Source organism: Sciurus vulgaris, assembly GCF_902686455.1.
Source record: "Sciurus vulgaris genome assembly, chromosome: 3".
Lineage (NCBI taxonomy): Eukaryota > Metazoa > Chordata > Mammalia > Rodentia > Sciuridae > Sciurus > Sciurus vulgaris.
Genome location: NC_136463.1, coordinates 66,503,845 through 66,520,282, shown reverse-complemented (window position 1 = coordinate 66,520,282; position 16,438 = coordinate 66,503,845). Strand labels below are relative to the sequence as shown.

At 50.1% G+C, this 16,438-nt stretch overlaps 2 protein-coding genes across 3 annotated transcripts; one reads left to right on the top strand and one right to left on the bottom strand.

Moving 5' to 3' along the window:
* Positions 1-31: 31 nt before the first annotated feature.
* On the bottom strand, positions 32-3,015 carry TLCD1 (TLC domain containing 1). 2 transcript variants are annotated; one of them, XM_079130982.1, is made up of 4 exons: positions 2,040-2,412; positions 1,653-1,735; positions 1,469-1,551; positions 32-1,062 (listed from the first exon to the last, which is right to left on the bottom strand). In XM_079130982.1, the coding sequence occupies exons 1-4, from the start codon at positions 2,231-2,233 to the stop codon at positions 679-681; spliced, it is 744 nt and encodes a 247-aa protein (XP_078987108.1). In that variant the 5' UTR covers positions 2,234-2,412; the 3' UTR covers positions 32-678. The 2 variants fall into 2 exon arrangements, with proteins under 2 accessions (XP_078987108.1, XP_078987109.1); XM_079130983.1 differs by lacking the exon at positions 2,040-2,412 and adding an exon at positions 2,875-3,015 and having other exon boundaries at positions 157-1,062.
* A 13-nt stretch (positions 3,016-3,028) lies between these two features.
* On the top strand, positions 3,029-16,436 carry NEK8 (NIMA related kinase 8). The gene is made up of 16 exons (XM_079131003.1): positions 3,029-3,166; positions 4,505-4,634; positions 8,223-8,428; positions 8,549-8,781; positions 9,221-9,352; positions 9,845-10,062; positions 10,195-10,274; positions 10,357-10,538; positions 10,631-10,781; positions 11,720-11,796; positions 12,355-12,472; positions 14,303-14,453; positions 14,698-14,861; positions 14,967-15,125; positions 15,287-15,445; positions 15,812-16,436. The coding sequence occupies exons 2-16, from the start codon at positions 4,588-4,590 to the stop codon at positions 15,838-15,840; spliced, it is 2,106 nt and encodes a 701-aa protein (XP_078987129.1). The 5' UTR covers positions 3,029-3,166; positions 4,505-4,587; the 3' UTR covers positions 15,841-16,436.
* Positions 16,437-16,438: the final 2 nt, after the last annotated feature.

Here is a 16,438-nt window from a genome sequence, read left to right as displayed (position 1 = left end):
TTATTCTGAACCATCGCCTATTAAGCCATCATACTTGTTACAGTTCCTGGGGGTAAGAGCTTGGGTTCCAGAGGTATTTATTATTTAGATGAGGATTAGTTATCCTGGGCCAGCTAAAACATGCCTCTTCTCATCCTATGGGTAAGAGAACAAGCTAGCTGGGTATAATGGAATATACCTGTAATCCCAGCTCCTCAGGAAGATGAAAAGTCTGAAGCCAGCCTTGGCTACTTAGACTCTTGTTTCATAAAGGGCTGAGGATTTCCAGAGTGCCCCCCGCCCCCCAGTTTAATCCACAGTAAATGCCCCTGCTCAAAACCCCTTGAAAAAGGTTGTATGTAAAAACAGTACCAGTTTGAGGGAGCAGAGGGATTATTTTTATGGAGTTGCATACACTTCAGGGCAGTGTGGATTGGCTGCTGCTGAGGTAGTGCCTTGTCTTCACACCCATCTACATGTCCAACCAGTCTGTCTGCTTCCCTCACCCCTTGCCCAAGAAAACAGGACTTCAGAGGAGTGCTTTCATTAGTGTTTTCAATAGTGTGGGTGCAGATTTGAGGTGGGAAGGCTGGACCCAAAGGACACCCAGGCTTGGTGCAGAGTCTATTTATGTGTGAGGCTGTTTCTGTCCCTGGTTTTGCTTGCTGTCCTTGTCACAAGTCCCAGGCTCTACATCTCTTATTCAGTCAAAAATTTGTCTTTGTGTTGCCGGCTAGGAACACGCCCAGGGCAGAAGTCAGAGCGGAGGAGGCGGGAAAAGTAGATGAGGATCATTATATCCAGCATGAGTAGGATGCCCAACAGAAAGGTGCCCAGGGTCCTCTGGCCTGCATACTGCAGGAAGAAATTGGTGAGGTAAGCCTGAGGGGCCAGGCGGAAGAGGAAGTACATGACCAAGTTGACATACTTGTTGACCCTGTAGAGGAGGAGATCCTGGGCATTGTTGATCTTCATCATCATGCGGATGGTGAGGAAGATGTTGCTGACTTCCACCAGTAGTGTTAGAACACCCCCACCTACAAAGCTGCTCCAAAAGATGCCTGAGAAGAAGGCACCCATTGCCTAGAGGACAAGTGAGAGGACAAGGGCTGGGAATCCAGGTGCCAAGGCTTTCCTCGTGTTATAAAACCACCAACCAGGTTGAGAACTGAAAAATGCTTCCCTATTTCTTGTGGAATAAAAGCTTGCAGTGGATAAGATGCTTTTTTGCGTTCAATACAGTTTAGATGTTGACCCCTGTCCACTACTTCTGACTCTTGAGTGACAGTTTCCAGTCTGTTTACTGAAGTAACAGATGAGTCCAGGAATTGATTCAGTAAGCAAGGACAAAGATGGTGTCAACCCTCAGCAAACTAGCTTAAACTGGGGACTGGGCTGGGAATGGCTCGCTCTCCTGGGTTCAGAAATACAAGGCTGAGACTAGGTTGCCCATATGAGGCCTGTACCACTTGGAAAGCTTCTCACTTACCATGATATGATGAACAAGGTATTCCCAAGAAGCTCGAGCCTGACGACTAACCACAATATCCACTGTGTCGTGGATGAAATACCCTAAAGGAGGGATGAAAGAAGAGGTCACAAAGCGGGTAGAACAAGAAACTTCCTCCTCTCCTTGTCGCCCACTTACCTGAGGTTTCATGGGCAAGACCTACCTGCGGAGAAGCAAACGAGCAAATAGCCTGAAAGCGACCATGCAGTCTCAATTTCCACCAGCATCTCTGGGGTCTGCCATAAACTGGGAGTGAAGGAAGAAGGGAGGTCTCTCCATTTCGGCATCCCCAAAGACCCTCCCCCCAATACCCTTGCCAATCCCAGAGCAGTCTGGACTCGCGCTATTGGCTGACTAGGGAGTGAGGAGGGGCTTGGCCGAAACCCAGGTGCCTCTGGTTTCCCTGGGCTGCTCCTGGTTGGGTAGTTTTCCAAACAGGGAATCAGGTGAGCGTCAAGGCCGTGAGTGATGAGAATAGTAACTCAGAAGCCAGTCCCTGCACCCCACGCGGGATCCCCTGGCCACCTCACTCCCCCAGTCGCTCACTCACCACAGCAGCGCCCAAATCCCTGATACAATAGAATGGGCGAAAGAGACGAGTAGGTTGTGCCAGCGCCAAGTGCGCAGGGGATCGGTGCGCACGTGCACAGGCAGGGGCAGGCGACACAGCACGCGCCGGAGCGCCCGGAAGGTCAGCGTGGCGCCCAGGAGCAGCGGCAAGGCGGGGTGCAGCAGTGGGAACATGATGGCCCTTCCTGCCCTCTGTCTGTCCACCCTCTAGGCCGCCTCCTCGGGCTGTTCTAGAAACAAGGATCGCTCTCCGACCAGTCCACCCCGGTCGCCTTTCCTGCCGGCCGCCAGTCCCACAGTTTTCGCGGAGCCGTCTAGGCCCCTTCGCTCCTCCCCGCCCTCCCGGCGAGGCCTCTGCCCCCGCCCCCAGCCGCCCCGCCCCGCCCCGCCTGCCTGCCCCCGCCCCTCGGGCGCCTCTGCCTTTCGGAGGGTGCGAGCCCCATTTTCCCCCGGGGCCTTCCCGGCCCCGCCCGAGCCCTGCCCACTTCGGGCGGGAAAGGGCTGTCCTGGGGATGCCGCCTCCCAGGCACCCCTCGCTGGCGCCTTTCGACTGCCGAAGGAGTCCCCACTCGCCCTTGCTCGCACGGCCTCAATTAACCCGCATCCCCACTTGCTCTGGGGGCCAGCGGCTCTCTGGGCGGGTACTGGGAGAACTCTCCGCCCTCAACTCCTTTCTGGGCAGAGCAGGGCGGGAATCATCACACTCCCACATCCCCTAAACCCTGGTCCTGGGAAGGGGTTGGAGCCCCGCCTTGGATAATGGCTCCTCCCAGACCCTGTTCCTCCACTGTACAGAGACCGACGTGTTTACCTACCTCTCCCGCGCCCCCGAAGAGTGGCACTTAGGAACTGTTGAGTCACCCCTCATCACTTATTCTCCAAGTCCGCTCTTGGGTTCCTGGAGCCAAGCGGCTGTCACAACCCTCCCACAGACAGTCCCAATCCTCCTCTGGCTCCCTGAAGGCTGGGGCGGGGAAGACTGCGGATTTGCCCAGACAGCTGGGGTGACCCTCTCTCCAGGCCCGCGTCTGCAGTAGTTGCGAATCCTGGCCACTAGATGTCATCCTGACCTCACGGTGGCGAGAGTCTCCTCCGACCTCCAAAAGTGTAAGGCAGTTGCTTTGGGGGGGCGGGGGAGGGTCTAGGCATACCCTGGAAAAGAAGGGCAACTGAGAGCCTGTGGGGGAAGTGAAGAGGTGTGTTAGCTGAGGGATGTAAGCAGAGGAGGGGAGGGCAGAAGTGGGAGCGAGGGAGAAAGAAGCTAGAAATCCGAGGCACAGGGATCCAGGAACTAAGCTGTTTGAGTGTTTACTGTCTCCCTTAAAGGCTCCGAGGTTACATATTAACTCCCATGGGACTTCTGGGTCACCCAAGGTCGAGTCGGTTTCTAGGTGAGGACACGATGTCCTGCGTGAGTGGTTTTCCCCCTCTGCACTACCTTTTGCTCAGAGGGCAGCTTGTCAGCCAGCTGACACCGGCCTGGGCCAGGGATCCCGGGGTTTTCCTGGAGCCCTTTTAGTGATCGGTCCACATGGGCGAGTTTGGGTGTCGTTTCAAAAGGTGGGACGAGAGCAGAAGTTAAAACATCCCTTTCCCCGCATTCCTCGCCCACTTAGAAATAGGGACGCTAACCCTAAGCTAAATGACCATCGTTTTCCTTAGTACTGGGCTTTTATGGAGCTCCCACAGAACACAGACGCCAGGAAGCAGCTAGGCTGCTGGTCTAGACCCAGCAGTCCTACTAACCAATTCCCCTATCTCTGGGCAGAAGCGTTGAATGTATCTGTGGGAAACAGCGGGCTTCCCCTCCCATCCCTGACCCTTTCGGATAGTGGTCTGCTTCTACTCCCAGCTTCTCCCAAAGAGGTTTTAGAGAAGCATGGAGGACTGATTCCCCCTACTGCAGCGTTCTGGGTATCAAAGGGTGGGGGAGGCTGAAAGTGCGCGTTACTTACTAGTAGCAACAGCCCTAGATGAATCAATTTTCATAGCTCGGGGTTTTTCCTGCCCTTCTCTAGTCAAACGCGAAACTAATTCTGCTCCATGCCCCAGAGACCCAACTTACCCTTGGTTCAGTTTTGGTTGTTTATTGTTTGCGTGCCAATGAAAATCCTTCTTCTGAAATAGCGTCAGTCATGGGAAGTTGGGGCCTCGGTCCTCGCTTCCCACCCCATTCGGTCTTTGAGGGGTAACTCTTACGCACGAGCCATCCCTCCATCTAACAAACTTTAAAAGGGTCAAATGGGTCCACGGGTGTGGGAAGCGGCTGGTATCGTGCTGGCCATTGCGGGGCGCACTAAGAAACGGGGTATAGCCTTATTTGTTGGGCCTTACGTGTAACAGGGTCGTGAGAGAAAGGCGATATCGTGTGGGAACTGTGGTCACAGTTCAATTCAGCAAACAAATTAACCAAACACCTTGCTCCGCCCCGCAAAAATTTTACAGCGTAAGGGGCGGGGCTCCAGAGTGGGCAGGTCTGCGCACGCGCCCCGTAGGGGCGTTCCGGAAACGGCGTTCTGAGAAATGAGATGGAGAAGTACGAGCGGATCCGAGTGGTGGGGAGAGGTGCCTTCGGGTGAGCCCGGGCTCTGGGGGAGAAAACTGCTGGGAAGAGGGAAAGTAAATCCCAAAGCTAACCGGGAAATCGCTACGAGGCTAGCCCCGCCCCATAGTCGTGAGCGACAATCTGAGAAGCCCCACCCAGGCTTCCGGTCTGGGTCGGGACGGGGACGCTCCGCCTTCAATGAGGTCACGCCCCCACAAGCCTAAACGCTGGGGCGGAGTTCTGTTAGTTTCCTTGTTCTTCGACAAATTTGCCTGCTGCACAGGTCGGATTCTGGGCGCTGGGTCTACAGTTATGACCAAAACGGGCCTGGTCCTTTCCCGTTAGGAACTTAGACTGTAGAAAAATTATATAGTAAACAAGACATTGTTAAAGCAGTTAGGAAGTTATAGCAGTTATGAAAGGTTATTCACAAGTAACTACAGGGGCTGGGGTGTACAACCCAGTGGTAGAACGCTTGTGCCTAGCACGTGTAAGGCACAGGGTTCGATCCTCAGCACCACATAAAAAATAAATAAAGGTATGTGTGCCCATCTACAACTTTTTTAAAAAGTCACAACAGTACGGAGAATAATTACTTGGGGTAGTTAATTAAGAATTCTTTGGGAGGCGAGATGTGAAGCTAAGAAATGAAGACCAGTACTCTGAGGGTGAAGGAAGATTTTCAGGCAAAGGAAGCAGCATATGCAAAGGTCCTCCCATGGAAAGAATTATTCGAAACAGTCACGACACAGAAGCAGATCTGATGGAGCGCACCTTAATCCCAGCGACTGGGGAGGCTGAGGCAGGAAGATTGCAAGTTGGATGCCACCCTTGGCAACTTAGCGAGACCCTATTTCAAAATAAATAAATTAAAAGGACTGGGGATGTAGTTCAATGGTAGAGCACCCTGGGTGCAATTGCCAGTACCAAAAAAGAAACTGAGAAAAAGACTAATGTCCTTGAAATGTAGTGGGCAAGGTAAAGAATGGTGTAAAATGTGATTATCATGGAGGGCAGGGAACAGATTATGACTTGTAAAATGAGGTAAAGGGGTTTACTTGATTTAGTATAAGGGTAAGAGGGTTGGTTTGTGCTGGAAATTGAACCCAGGGCCTCTGAAGGCTAAACACATGCATAGCACTGAACTGAGCTATACACCTAGCCCAGAGAAGTTTTATTTATTTATTTAGTCTTTTATTTTTATCTGGTACCAGGGATTGAACCCAGGGACACTTAACCACTAAGCCACATCCCAGCCCTTTTTAGTTTTTGAGACAGGGTCTCATTCAGTTGCTTAGGGCCTCACTAAATTGTTGAGGCTGGCTTTGAACTTGCAATCCTCCTGCCTCAGCCTACCTAGTTGTTGGGAATACAGGCATGTGGCAGCATGCCCACCTCCCTCACCTCTTTTTTTATTTTATCTTATTTTGAGAAAGGGTCTTGCCAAATTGCTGAAGCTAGCCTTGAACTTGAGATCATCCTGCTTCAGCCTTCAAATTGCTGGAATTGCAAGCATGTGTCACCACACCCAGCCACCAGAGCTTGTTTAAAACAAAACAAAGACTGGAGATGTATCCCAGTGTTAAAGTGCTTGCTCAAAGTCCTGGGTTTGATCCCCAGTACTCAATAAAAAGAAAAAAAAGGAAAAAAAAAAATATGTGATCCTCCTGCCTCAGCCTCCAGAGTAGCTGGAATTTTGAAGACCTCCCCTGCCTTTGTTTTTTGTTTGCTTGTTTTATGGGGGGAATTGCTGGGGATTGATCCCGGGGCTTCTTGCTTGCTAGCTCAGCAAACACTCTTCCACCACTCAGCCCTGTCCCCAGCCCTGTGTTGCTGGTTTTTTCCTCTTCTCCAGCAGGGTACTACAGATTGAACCCAGGGGCACTCTACTGCTGCTGAGCTACACCCGTAGCCTTTTAATTTTTAGAGATAGGGTCTCACTAAATTACCCAGGCTAACCTGGAACTTGCAGTGTTCCTGGTCTCACTAAATTACCCAGGCTAACCTGGAACTTGCAGTGTTCCTGAGTCTCGGGATTACTGGCATATGCCACCACACATAACTTTTTTTTTTTTTTTTTTTTTTAATGAATTTAGGTCTGGGCTAGTTAAGTCTCATTAGCCATTGAATAGTATGCAACTTTATTTTATTTTGCAGTGCTGGGAATTGAACTCAGGGTCTTGTACATGCTAAACAAGCACTCTACCACTGAACTTTACTCTCAGCCCCAACATATCTGATTTTAATAACTCAGGAATGGTGTGTCATTTACTGAGATGGAAGAAACAGAGGAAGGAAAGGTTTGGAGACAGGAATCAAGAATTTTTGTATTTGTTAAATTTTAGGATACCTGTGAGCTATACAGATAGAGATGGAAAGTATAGTTGGATATGTCAGTCTGGGACTCAGAAGAGAGGGAGATAAAAATTTAAGACTTAACTCATAAGATTACAGTCCATTCATTCTGCACATATTTAACTCCTACTCTTTGCAAAATACTGGGCTATGTTGTAGAAGTATAGTAGTGAAACAAGAAAAATGAAGTTCCTGAATTTATGCACACTGACCAAAGAGTTGAAATAAAATAACTAATATGGTTGGGCATTGTGGCCCATGCTTGTAATCCAAGCAACAGGAGAGACTGAGGCAGGAGGATCCCAAATTCAAGGCCAGCCTGAGCAACTTAGTGAAACCCTGGCCCGAAACTTAAAAAATAAAAAGGGATAAGGATGTAGCTTAGTGATAGAGCACCCCTGGTAGAGCACCCCAGTACCCCCACCACACACACATACATAAAAGAAAATAAATGAAATACTAATATGAATAATTTCCACCCACTAAGCAAGCACTTTCTATATGCCAGGCACTGTGCTAAATACCTTACATACATTTACTCATTTGATCATCTCAACAACCCTATTTTCCAGATGGTGATGTCATATAAATATCCAACATCAGATGATGAGTAAAAGGAGGAATCAGGATTTGAACCCAGGCAGTTAACTCCAGAACTTAATCTCATTGTGCCAAGGGTGAAGCTGAGGCCCTACATAGTTTGTTACCAGTTCTTCCTGTTCTCATGTTCAGTGGGGTTTTGTTTATTGGGTTTTTGTTGTTTTTTTTCTTTCTTTTTTTTTTTTTTTTCATGAGGGGGTACCAGGGATTGAACCCAGGGGTGCTTAAGCAGTGAGCCAAATCCCCAGGCCTTTTTATATTTATTTTAGATAAGGTCTCACTAAGTTGCTTAGGGCCTCACTAAATTGCTGAGGCTGGCTTTGAACTTGGGATCCTCCTGTCTTAACCTCCAAACTCTGGGATTACAGGCATGCACCACCACACCCGACGTAGGGGCACTTTTACCACTGAGCTACACCCCCAGCCCTTTTTATTTTTTGAAATAGGATATCAGTAAATTGCTTAGGACCTGGATAAATTGTTAAAGTGGTCTTGAACTTGGAATCTTCTTGCCTCAGCCTTCCAAATTGCTGGGATTACAAGTGTGTACCACCATAAACCAGCACCATTGTGCTCTTCTAAGGAACATTCAGTCCCTAGTTATGCCCTATCTGATATATGGCTAGAAACTCAGCTAGTGCCTGCCCTGTACTTTGTTGCCAGAATTGTGCACCTGTGCCTGCGCAAAGCTGACCAGAAGCTGGTGATCATCAAGCAGATCCCAGTGGAGCAGATGACCAAGGAAGAACGGCAAGCAGCCCAGAATGAGTGTCAGGTGCTTAAGTTGCTGAATCACCCCAATGTCATTGAGTACTACGAGAACTTCCTAGAGGATAAGGCCCTCATGATTGCCATGGAATATGCACCAGGTAAGTCAGCTTCCTTGCACTGGCCTGGCTGCAGGGGTCCTAGTGCCATGTTCCATAAAAGGAAAGGGATTGTTTCAGGTGTGGAAAAGCCTGTATCTTGATTAGTTTCTTGGGCCACAGGTGGCACCCTAGCTGAGTTCATCCAAAAGCGCTGCAATTCCCTGCTGGAGGAAGAGACCATCCTGCACTTTTTTGTGCAGATTCTGCTCGCCCTGCATCATGTGCATACCCACTTCATCCTGCATCGGGACCTCAAGACCCAGAACATTCTTCTTGACAAACATCGCATGGTTGTCAAGATTGGCGACTTTGGCATCTCCAAGATCCTTAGCAGCAAGAGCAAGGCCTACACGGTGCCTGGACTTGGAGGGAACCTGGAGGGTGCTGGAAGTTTTGAGGGCCAAGGCCTATTCCACATCCCTGCCTCCTTTTCCCCTCCAAAAATCTTGGCTCAGTATGGTGTAGTTGCACATAGTAGTAATCCCAGTGACTCAGGAGGCTGAGGCAAAAAGATGGAAAGTTTGAGGCCAGACTCAACAATTTAGCAAGATCCTGTCACAAAATGAAAAGTAAAAAGGCCTGGGGATGTAGCTCTCAAGTAAAGCACCTCTGGGTTCAATCCCCAGTACCACAACAAACAAATAAGCCTTATGCTCTTGGCTCCTGGCTATGTAGTCCTGCAGGAGGAAACCCTTTGGCCTCTCTTGAGGAGAAGCTGTCCCTCACTGGGCCCATGACGAGCCTCTGGTCCTTCCTCCTCCTCAGGACTGTAATGAGATTTCTCTCCTACAGGTGGTAGGTACTCCATGCTATATTTCCCCTGAGCTGTGTGAGGGCAAGCCCTACAACCAGAAGAGCGACATCTGGGCCCTGGGCTGTGTCCTCTATGAGCTGGCTAGCCTCAAGAGAGCCTTTGAGGCTGCAGTGAGTATAACACCCCTGAGGGTACTGGGAAATCTCTCCTCCACCAGCAGCCCTGCACTCCAACCACTTGTTTTTTTTTTTTTGTGACTGAGTTATGTCTCTCCCTCATCCAGACTGGTGGATTACTCCAGGGCAGAGCTGTGGTTCTTGCTCAGACTATGGATTCCTGAGGGTAGGACTTGTTTCCTCCCTTTAGTGGGCTCCTGAGGGCATGGTTATGTCTCTTCCATCAGATTAGGACACTACCAAGAGCAAGCCCATGAGTTTTCTCAACGTGGAGTTTCTGAGGACATAGCTGCAGCTCCCTTTTCAGATGGATTCATGAAAGCAGGGTTTGGCTCCCCTATCATTCTGGGAGTCCCCGGATGAGACTGAAATCTTCTGAAGACAGGACTGTTCTTACCCCATCAGACCAGGAGCTGGGGGGTGGGGGTGCTCTGTCTAAAAGCCCAATTCAACACCCAGTCCATCCCCAATTTGGAACCTTCACAGAACCTGCCAGCACTAGTGTTAAAGATTATGAGCGGCACCTTTGCACCCATCTCTGACCGGTACAGCCCTGAGCTGCGCCAGCTTGTCCTGAGTCTGCTCAGCCTGGAGCCTGCACATAGGCCACCACTCAGCCACATCATGGCACAACCCCTCTGCATACGGGCCCTCCTTAACCTGCACACTGATGTGGGCAGCATCCGAATGAGGAGGCATGTGTTGTGGGGACAAAAGGGATAGATCCTGGGTGGTAGAGGTCCTGTGGGGCACAGGAGGCCTCGAGCGAGGCTTCTACACCTGTGTGTAGGATTGCCAGGGAAGGTCTGTGTCTGAGGCCCCTATCTGTTTCGCAGGGCAGAGAAGTCCATGGCCCCAGGAACACCCATGGTTCCTGGAAGTGCAGGGAGCAGAACCACTGGTACCCGCTGCAGGGGTAGGTTGAGGTGGATGCCAGGACCCATGGATTCCCCACTATGCCTATCAGTTTTAACTGCCCCAATGCCCTGTTCTGGCAGGTATCCCCCGGGGACCTGCGAGGCCGGCCATCCCACCGCCACTGTCATCCGTGTACACATGGGGTGGTGGGCTCAGCACCCCACTGAAGCTGCCGATGCTTAACACAGAGGTGGTCCAGGTGGCCACAGGGCGCACGCAGAAGGCCGGGGTCACGCGCTCTGGGCGCCTCATCCTGTGGGAGGTGAGCAGTTTATCTGGGGGCTTGGTGAGGGGTGGGAGGCCCCTGAGGAAGATCAGAGGTGTTCAGGCGATGACACCCCCCACCCCCCGCAGGCCCCACCCCTAGGCGCCCTTGGAGATGCCCTCCTCCCTGGGGCAGTGGAGCAGCCTCAGCCCCAGTTCATCTCTCGTTTCCTGGAAGGCCAGTCAGGCGTGACTATCAAGCATGTGGCCTGCGGGGACCTTTTCACAGCCTGTTTGACTGGTAAGCCTGTCAGGGGACTATCTTATGGGGACTTAGGAGAAGGCCACAAGAGCAACTTTCCTCATTGCTCAATTAATCCTTCCATCTCTTAGTTGTTGAGTGACTGCTCCTACTTGCTGATAAGGAGATTATTTATACCATCTCCTTTACCCTACACAACAGGCGTGGCATCATCTGCATTTGAAAGATGGGGAAACTAAAGTTTAGAGAGACTGTCATTTGTCCAAAGTCACACACTGCACAGGGCAGTGATGACGGCCTATAATCTCAGAGATTTGGGAGGCTGAGGCAGGAGATCTCAAGTTCAAAGCCAGAGTAAGCAATTTAGCAAGGCCCTAAGCAACTCAGTGAAACCCTTTCTCAAAATTAAAAAGGGCTGGGGATGTGTCTCAGTGTTTTAAGCACCCATGAGTTTAATCCCCAGTACCAAACAAACCACAGTTACGCAGTGGAAATAAACCCCTATCCTTTTCTCTTATCTCACCCTCCCACCTGTCTAACCTTACCCTCCAGCTTTTTTTTAATTTTAATTTTTTCATCTTTTGGCATAGGGGTGGAGCACTCAGGAACACTTTAATACTGAGCTACATCCCCATCACTTTTTATTTATTATTATTATTATTATTATTATTATTATTATTATGGTACCAGGGATTGAATCCAGGGGCACTTAATCACTGAGCCACATCCCTGGTCCTTTTTCTTTTTATTTTGAGTTAAATTGCTGTTAAATTACTGAGGGCCTTGCTGAGTTGCTGAAGCTGGCTTTGAACTTTAAATCCAGCCTCAGCCTCCTAAGTCACTGAGATTACTGGTGTGTACCACGGTACCCAGAAGCCCCCAGCTTTATCTTGCTCCTCCAACCCACAAGTGACCTAGGCACCTGGTGAGCAGTCTAACTCCTCTCCCTCCTCTTTCCTTACTGACCTCCTTCCCAGACCGAGGCATCATCATGACCTTTGGCAGTGGCAGCAATGGGTGCTTAGGCCACGGCAGCCTCACTGATATCAGCCAGGTGGGTGTCACGTGTACACTGGAGAGGGGAAGTGAGGGGATGACAGGGAGGCCACATATGAATGTTGACATCAGGCTGGGGGCAGGGAAGTCCCCAGCAGCCATGGGTCCCAGTAGCTCCTAAGCTGCATCTGCTCTGGGCTGTATTAGGGGAAGTACAGAAAGACCAGGCTTCCCAGGTGTGGTGATGCATGCCTGTAATTCCAGTGGTCCAGGAGACTGAGGCAGGAGGTTGCAGGTTTGAAGCCAGCATGAGCACTTAGTGAGGCTGTAAGCAACCTAGTGAGACCCTTTCTCAAAATAAAAAATGAAAAAGGGCTGGGGATGTGGCTCAGTGGTTAAGTGCTCTTGGGTTTAATCCCTTGGTACAAAAAAAAAAAAGGTAAAGACCCAGGCCTCCCCAGCAGTACCCATCCAGCATTGAGCATTATGTGACAGGAATTAGATGCCATTTAGAATTTGCAGCCTCTTTCTCTGCAGTGGGTGCTGTGGTGGTATGTATGTGTATGTCTAGTATCAGATCCCTTCCAGTCTCTCATTGCTTTCTCCCCTTCTCTAGCCCACCATAGTGGAGGCCCTGCTTGGCTATGAGATGGTACAAGTGGCCTGTGGGGCCTCCCATGTGCTGGCCCTGTCTACTGAGCGAGAACTCTTTGCCTGGGGGCGTGGAGATGGTGGTAAGCTCCCTACCCTTGTTTCAGCCTCTAGGTTCTCTCTTTAGCTGTGGTTTGTTCCCCTTTATACCCACCTTCCACCCCATGGTCGATTTTCTCTTTTCCTTCAATTTTTCCCCCCATGGTACTGGGGATTGAACCTAGGGTACTGTATCACTGAACTACAATCCCTAGCCCTTTTTATTTTTTATTAAAAAAATTTTTTTTTTAGTTGTAGATGAACACAGTATTTTTATTTATTTTTATGTGGTGCTGAAGATCGAACCCAGTGCCCCACACATGCTAGGCAAATGTTCTTTCACTGAGCTACAACTGAAGCACTGTTATTTTTTATTTTTTAATTTTTTTGGGTATTGGGGATTGAACTCAGGGGCACTTGACCACTGAGCCACATCCCCAGCCCTATTTTGTATTTTATTTAGAGACAGAGTCTCAATGAGTTGCCTAGTACCTCACTTTTGCTGAGGCTGGCTTTGAACTCGAGATCCTCCTGCCTCAGCCTCCCAAGATGTTAGGATTACAGGTGTGCACCACCACACCTGACACCCCTTTTTATTTTTTGAGTCAGAGTCTTACTAAGTTTCTTAGGGCCTCATTAAGTTGCTGAGGCTGGCTTTGAACTTGTGATCCTCCTGCCTCAGCTTCTTAAACCACTAGGATTACAGGTATATGTGCACCCAGCTTTTCTATTAATTCTATTAACTCATTCAACAGATTTTTAATTCACATCCATTATATGCTCACCCTGTGCTTGAGAGACTGAGACAAGATAATAAGACATGGCTTCCCATGCTGGGCATGGTGGTGCACACTTGTAATCCCAGTGGCTTGGGAGGCTGAGGCAAGAGGATTCCAGTTCAAGAACAGCCTCTGCAACTTAGTGAACCTGTCTCAAATAGAAATTAAAATAATAAGGGCTAGGGGTGGGGTTGGGTTGCAGCTCAGTGGTAGAGCTCTTGAGTAGCATGTGTTGAGGCACTGGATTTGAGTCTCAGCACCACATATAAATAAATAAATAAATAAAGGTCCATTGCCAACTAAAAGGGCTGGGGATTTGGGCCCGTGGTTAAGCACTCCTGGGTTCAATCCCTGGTACCAAAAAAAAGGGGCGGGGGGGCTTCTTCCCAGTACTTAGGACATAATAATGGAGATTTCAGTTATTCAACAGTATTTTTTTTGGCAGTGCTGAGGATCAAACCATACTAAGAACATGCTTTACCACTGAACTATGCACTAGCCCATCCAACTGTATTTATTGAGGCTTTTTCTGTGTTAAGTGTCACGCTTGGCACTTTGACTAGGGATGACATTAGAATGACATAGTTGGGTCCTGTTCTCCTGGAGGACTCAGTCTGTTTTTTTATCTTTACTTATTGGGATTGAAGACTGAACCTAGGAATGTTATCTCTGGGCTACATCCCTATTTCTTTTGGCTTTTTATGTTGAGACAGGGTCTCACTAAGTTGCTTAGGCTGGCCCCAAACTTGAGATCCTTGTGCCTTAGCCTCCCCAGTTACTAGGATTACAGGTGTGCACCATTATGCTGGAGAGTACTCAGTCTCATAGGGGAAGAGATGACTCATCTCTAGCATACTAGAGGACAGTATCAGGGGTACATCCCAAGTTCAGAGGTATGGAAATTCAAGGAACAGCAGTGTTGCCTGGAAATGGCAGAGGTGGCATCTGAAGACTAACCAGCAGAGGGGCCCAGGAAAGCCATTTCAGGCTGAGAATAGCCTTTACTCATGCTGTTCCCTCCTCAGTAGGCCCTCCTCCTTCTGGCATCACTAATCCTAAAGCTCAAACTAACCCCATCCTGGTTTCTTCTTATAGGCAGGCTGGGACTAGGCACCAGGGAGTCCCATAGCTGTCCCCAGCAGGTGCCGGTTCCCATAGGACAGGAAGCCCACCGGGTTGTATGTGGCATTGACTCTTCCATGATCCTCACCGTGCCTGGTGGAGCCCTGGCCTGTGGAAGCAATAGGTGAATAGACACATCAGGATAATTAGCCTGTCCCTTTGCCCTCCTTGGCTGCCACATATCCCATCCCTCATTGTCTCCCTCCCACCAAGGACCAGAACTGAAGGGGGCTGAGGGTGCTGCCTAATTCACCTCAGGATGGGATCTTTCTTCTGGTGGGATAGATCCTACCAGTTCTAGCCTAGAAGGTGTGGGGAGGCAGTATATTCAAACTGTTAATTGGACTGGCTTCTGGCTTTGCCTTTAGGTTTAATAAGCTGGGCCTGGACCACCACTCCCTTGGGGAGGAATCTGTCCCCCACCAGCAAGTAGAGGAGGCTCTGAGCTTCACTCCACTAGGCTCTGCACCCCTGGATCGGGAGTCCCTGCTAAGTGTTGACCTAGGTACTGCTCATTCAGCTGCTGTGACTGGTGAGTAGTACCTGAGCACAGGAGGTCTGAGGGTGATTCACCTGGCTTCCTTGGGACCTCTGTTAAGGTGTCCCTTTCCTTCTTCTCCCCTCCCCTTTCTCACAGCCTCAGGTGACTGCTACACTTTTGGCAGCAATCAGCACGGGCAGTTGGGCACTAATGCCCGCCGGGGCAGCCGGGCACCATGTCGAGTCCAAGGCCTTGAGGGTATCAAGATGGTGACAGTGGCCTGTGGAGATGCCTTCACAGTAGCCATTGGGGCAGGTGAGGGTAGGCATGATGGGGCAGACTGAGGTATGGGTAGTGGGGGTTATCATGCACAGGGCCACTGGCCTCAGCAATCTGCTGGAGTCAGTCTGGTCGTATAGTACTTACTTGGCTATGCCCTTTCCCTCCCTTTTCCCACCCTGGATTCTCTCTGGCAGAGGGTGAAGTGTACTCTTGGGGCAAAGGAGCCAGAGGGCGACTGGGAAGGAGGGATGAGGATGCAGGGCTCCCTCGGCCAGTGCAGCTAGATGAGACACATCCTTACACAGTGACGTCTGTGTCCTGTTGCCATGGAAACACGCTCCTGGCTATTCGACGTGAGTTATCTTTTCCCACCTTATCCACACAAGTGTTAACCCAACTGTCCTCTCCCCACCCCCTGTAATTACACCAAAATCCCCCAGGATAAATGAAAGCAGAAGTGTCAGGGTAAAACTCTGAGCTTTCTGTTTGGGTGGGCAAGGGCGGGCTTTCTGAGTCTCATTGAAAGGGCTGCCTCCACTGCTCCCCAGAGCTCACATGCATTCTTTCTCCTCCTACACCCTGGGTCAAGTTGATGTTGAACATCCATTGCTGGCCCTGGACATTCCAGGGCCCAATAGGAGTGGAGATGGGTGCAAAATGCTAGCTGGAGGCATTGCCCTATGGGAGGCTACAGGGATTTCTCTTTGATACTCTTCCAGCAGTCACAGAAGAGCCAGTCCCCCCTTGAGGCACCGGGCCATTCTGGACCACCCTGATATTGCTTCTCTTCTGAGTATTCTGAAGAGTTTAGGTACCTAAGGCATGACTTCCCACCAGCTTTCTGGATTGTGATATCAATGGAATGAAAGGGACAGTGAAGGCCTGCTTTGCTTTTGACCCTAGGGAAACCTCAATCCACTCTGTTCCCTAACACCCCTTTTCCCTCTCCTTTTCCTCTTCCCTTATTCACTATCCACAGTGGTCCAACCTCACTGGCGTTGGCAGCCAGACCTAGTCTGGCAGGGTGGTCTTCCAAAGCCATCCCTAAAAAAAGGAGACTGTGGCTCTACCCAGTCTCTGCCTTCTCTCTCAGCTCAGAAATAAGTCCGTGGTAACCCCTGGGAGATCAACTCCAAGCTTCAGAGTAGGGCAAACTGAGACCTGCCTGGACTGGCCATTAGACCTACCTATTCCCTGCCTGGCCTAAGACAGGAGGTCTGAGGGAAGCCTCCCTGCTGTGCCCCCACCTCCCACCAGTCCTGAGGCAGGGGTTTGCACAACCTCTTGAGAGCCTTCCTTCCCCTGGGGGAGTTCAGGAGCCATGAAGTGGCTGGCTGCTTAGAGCA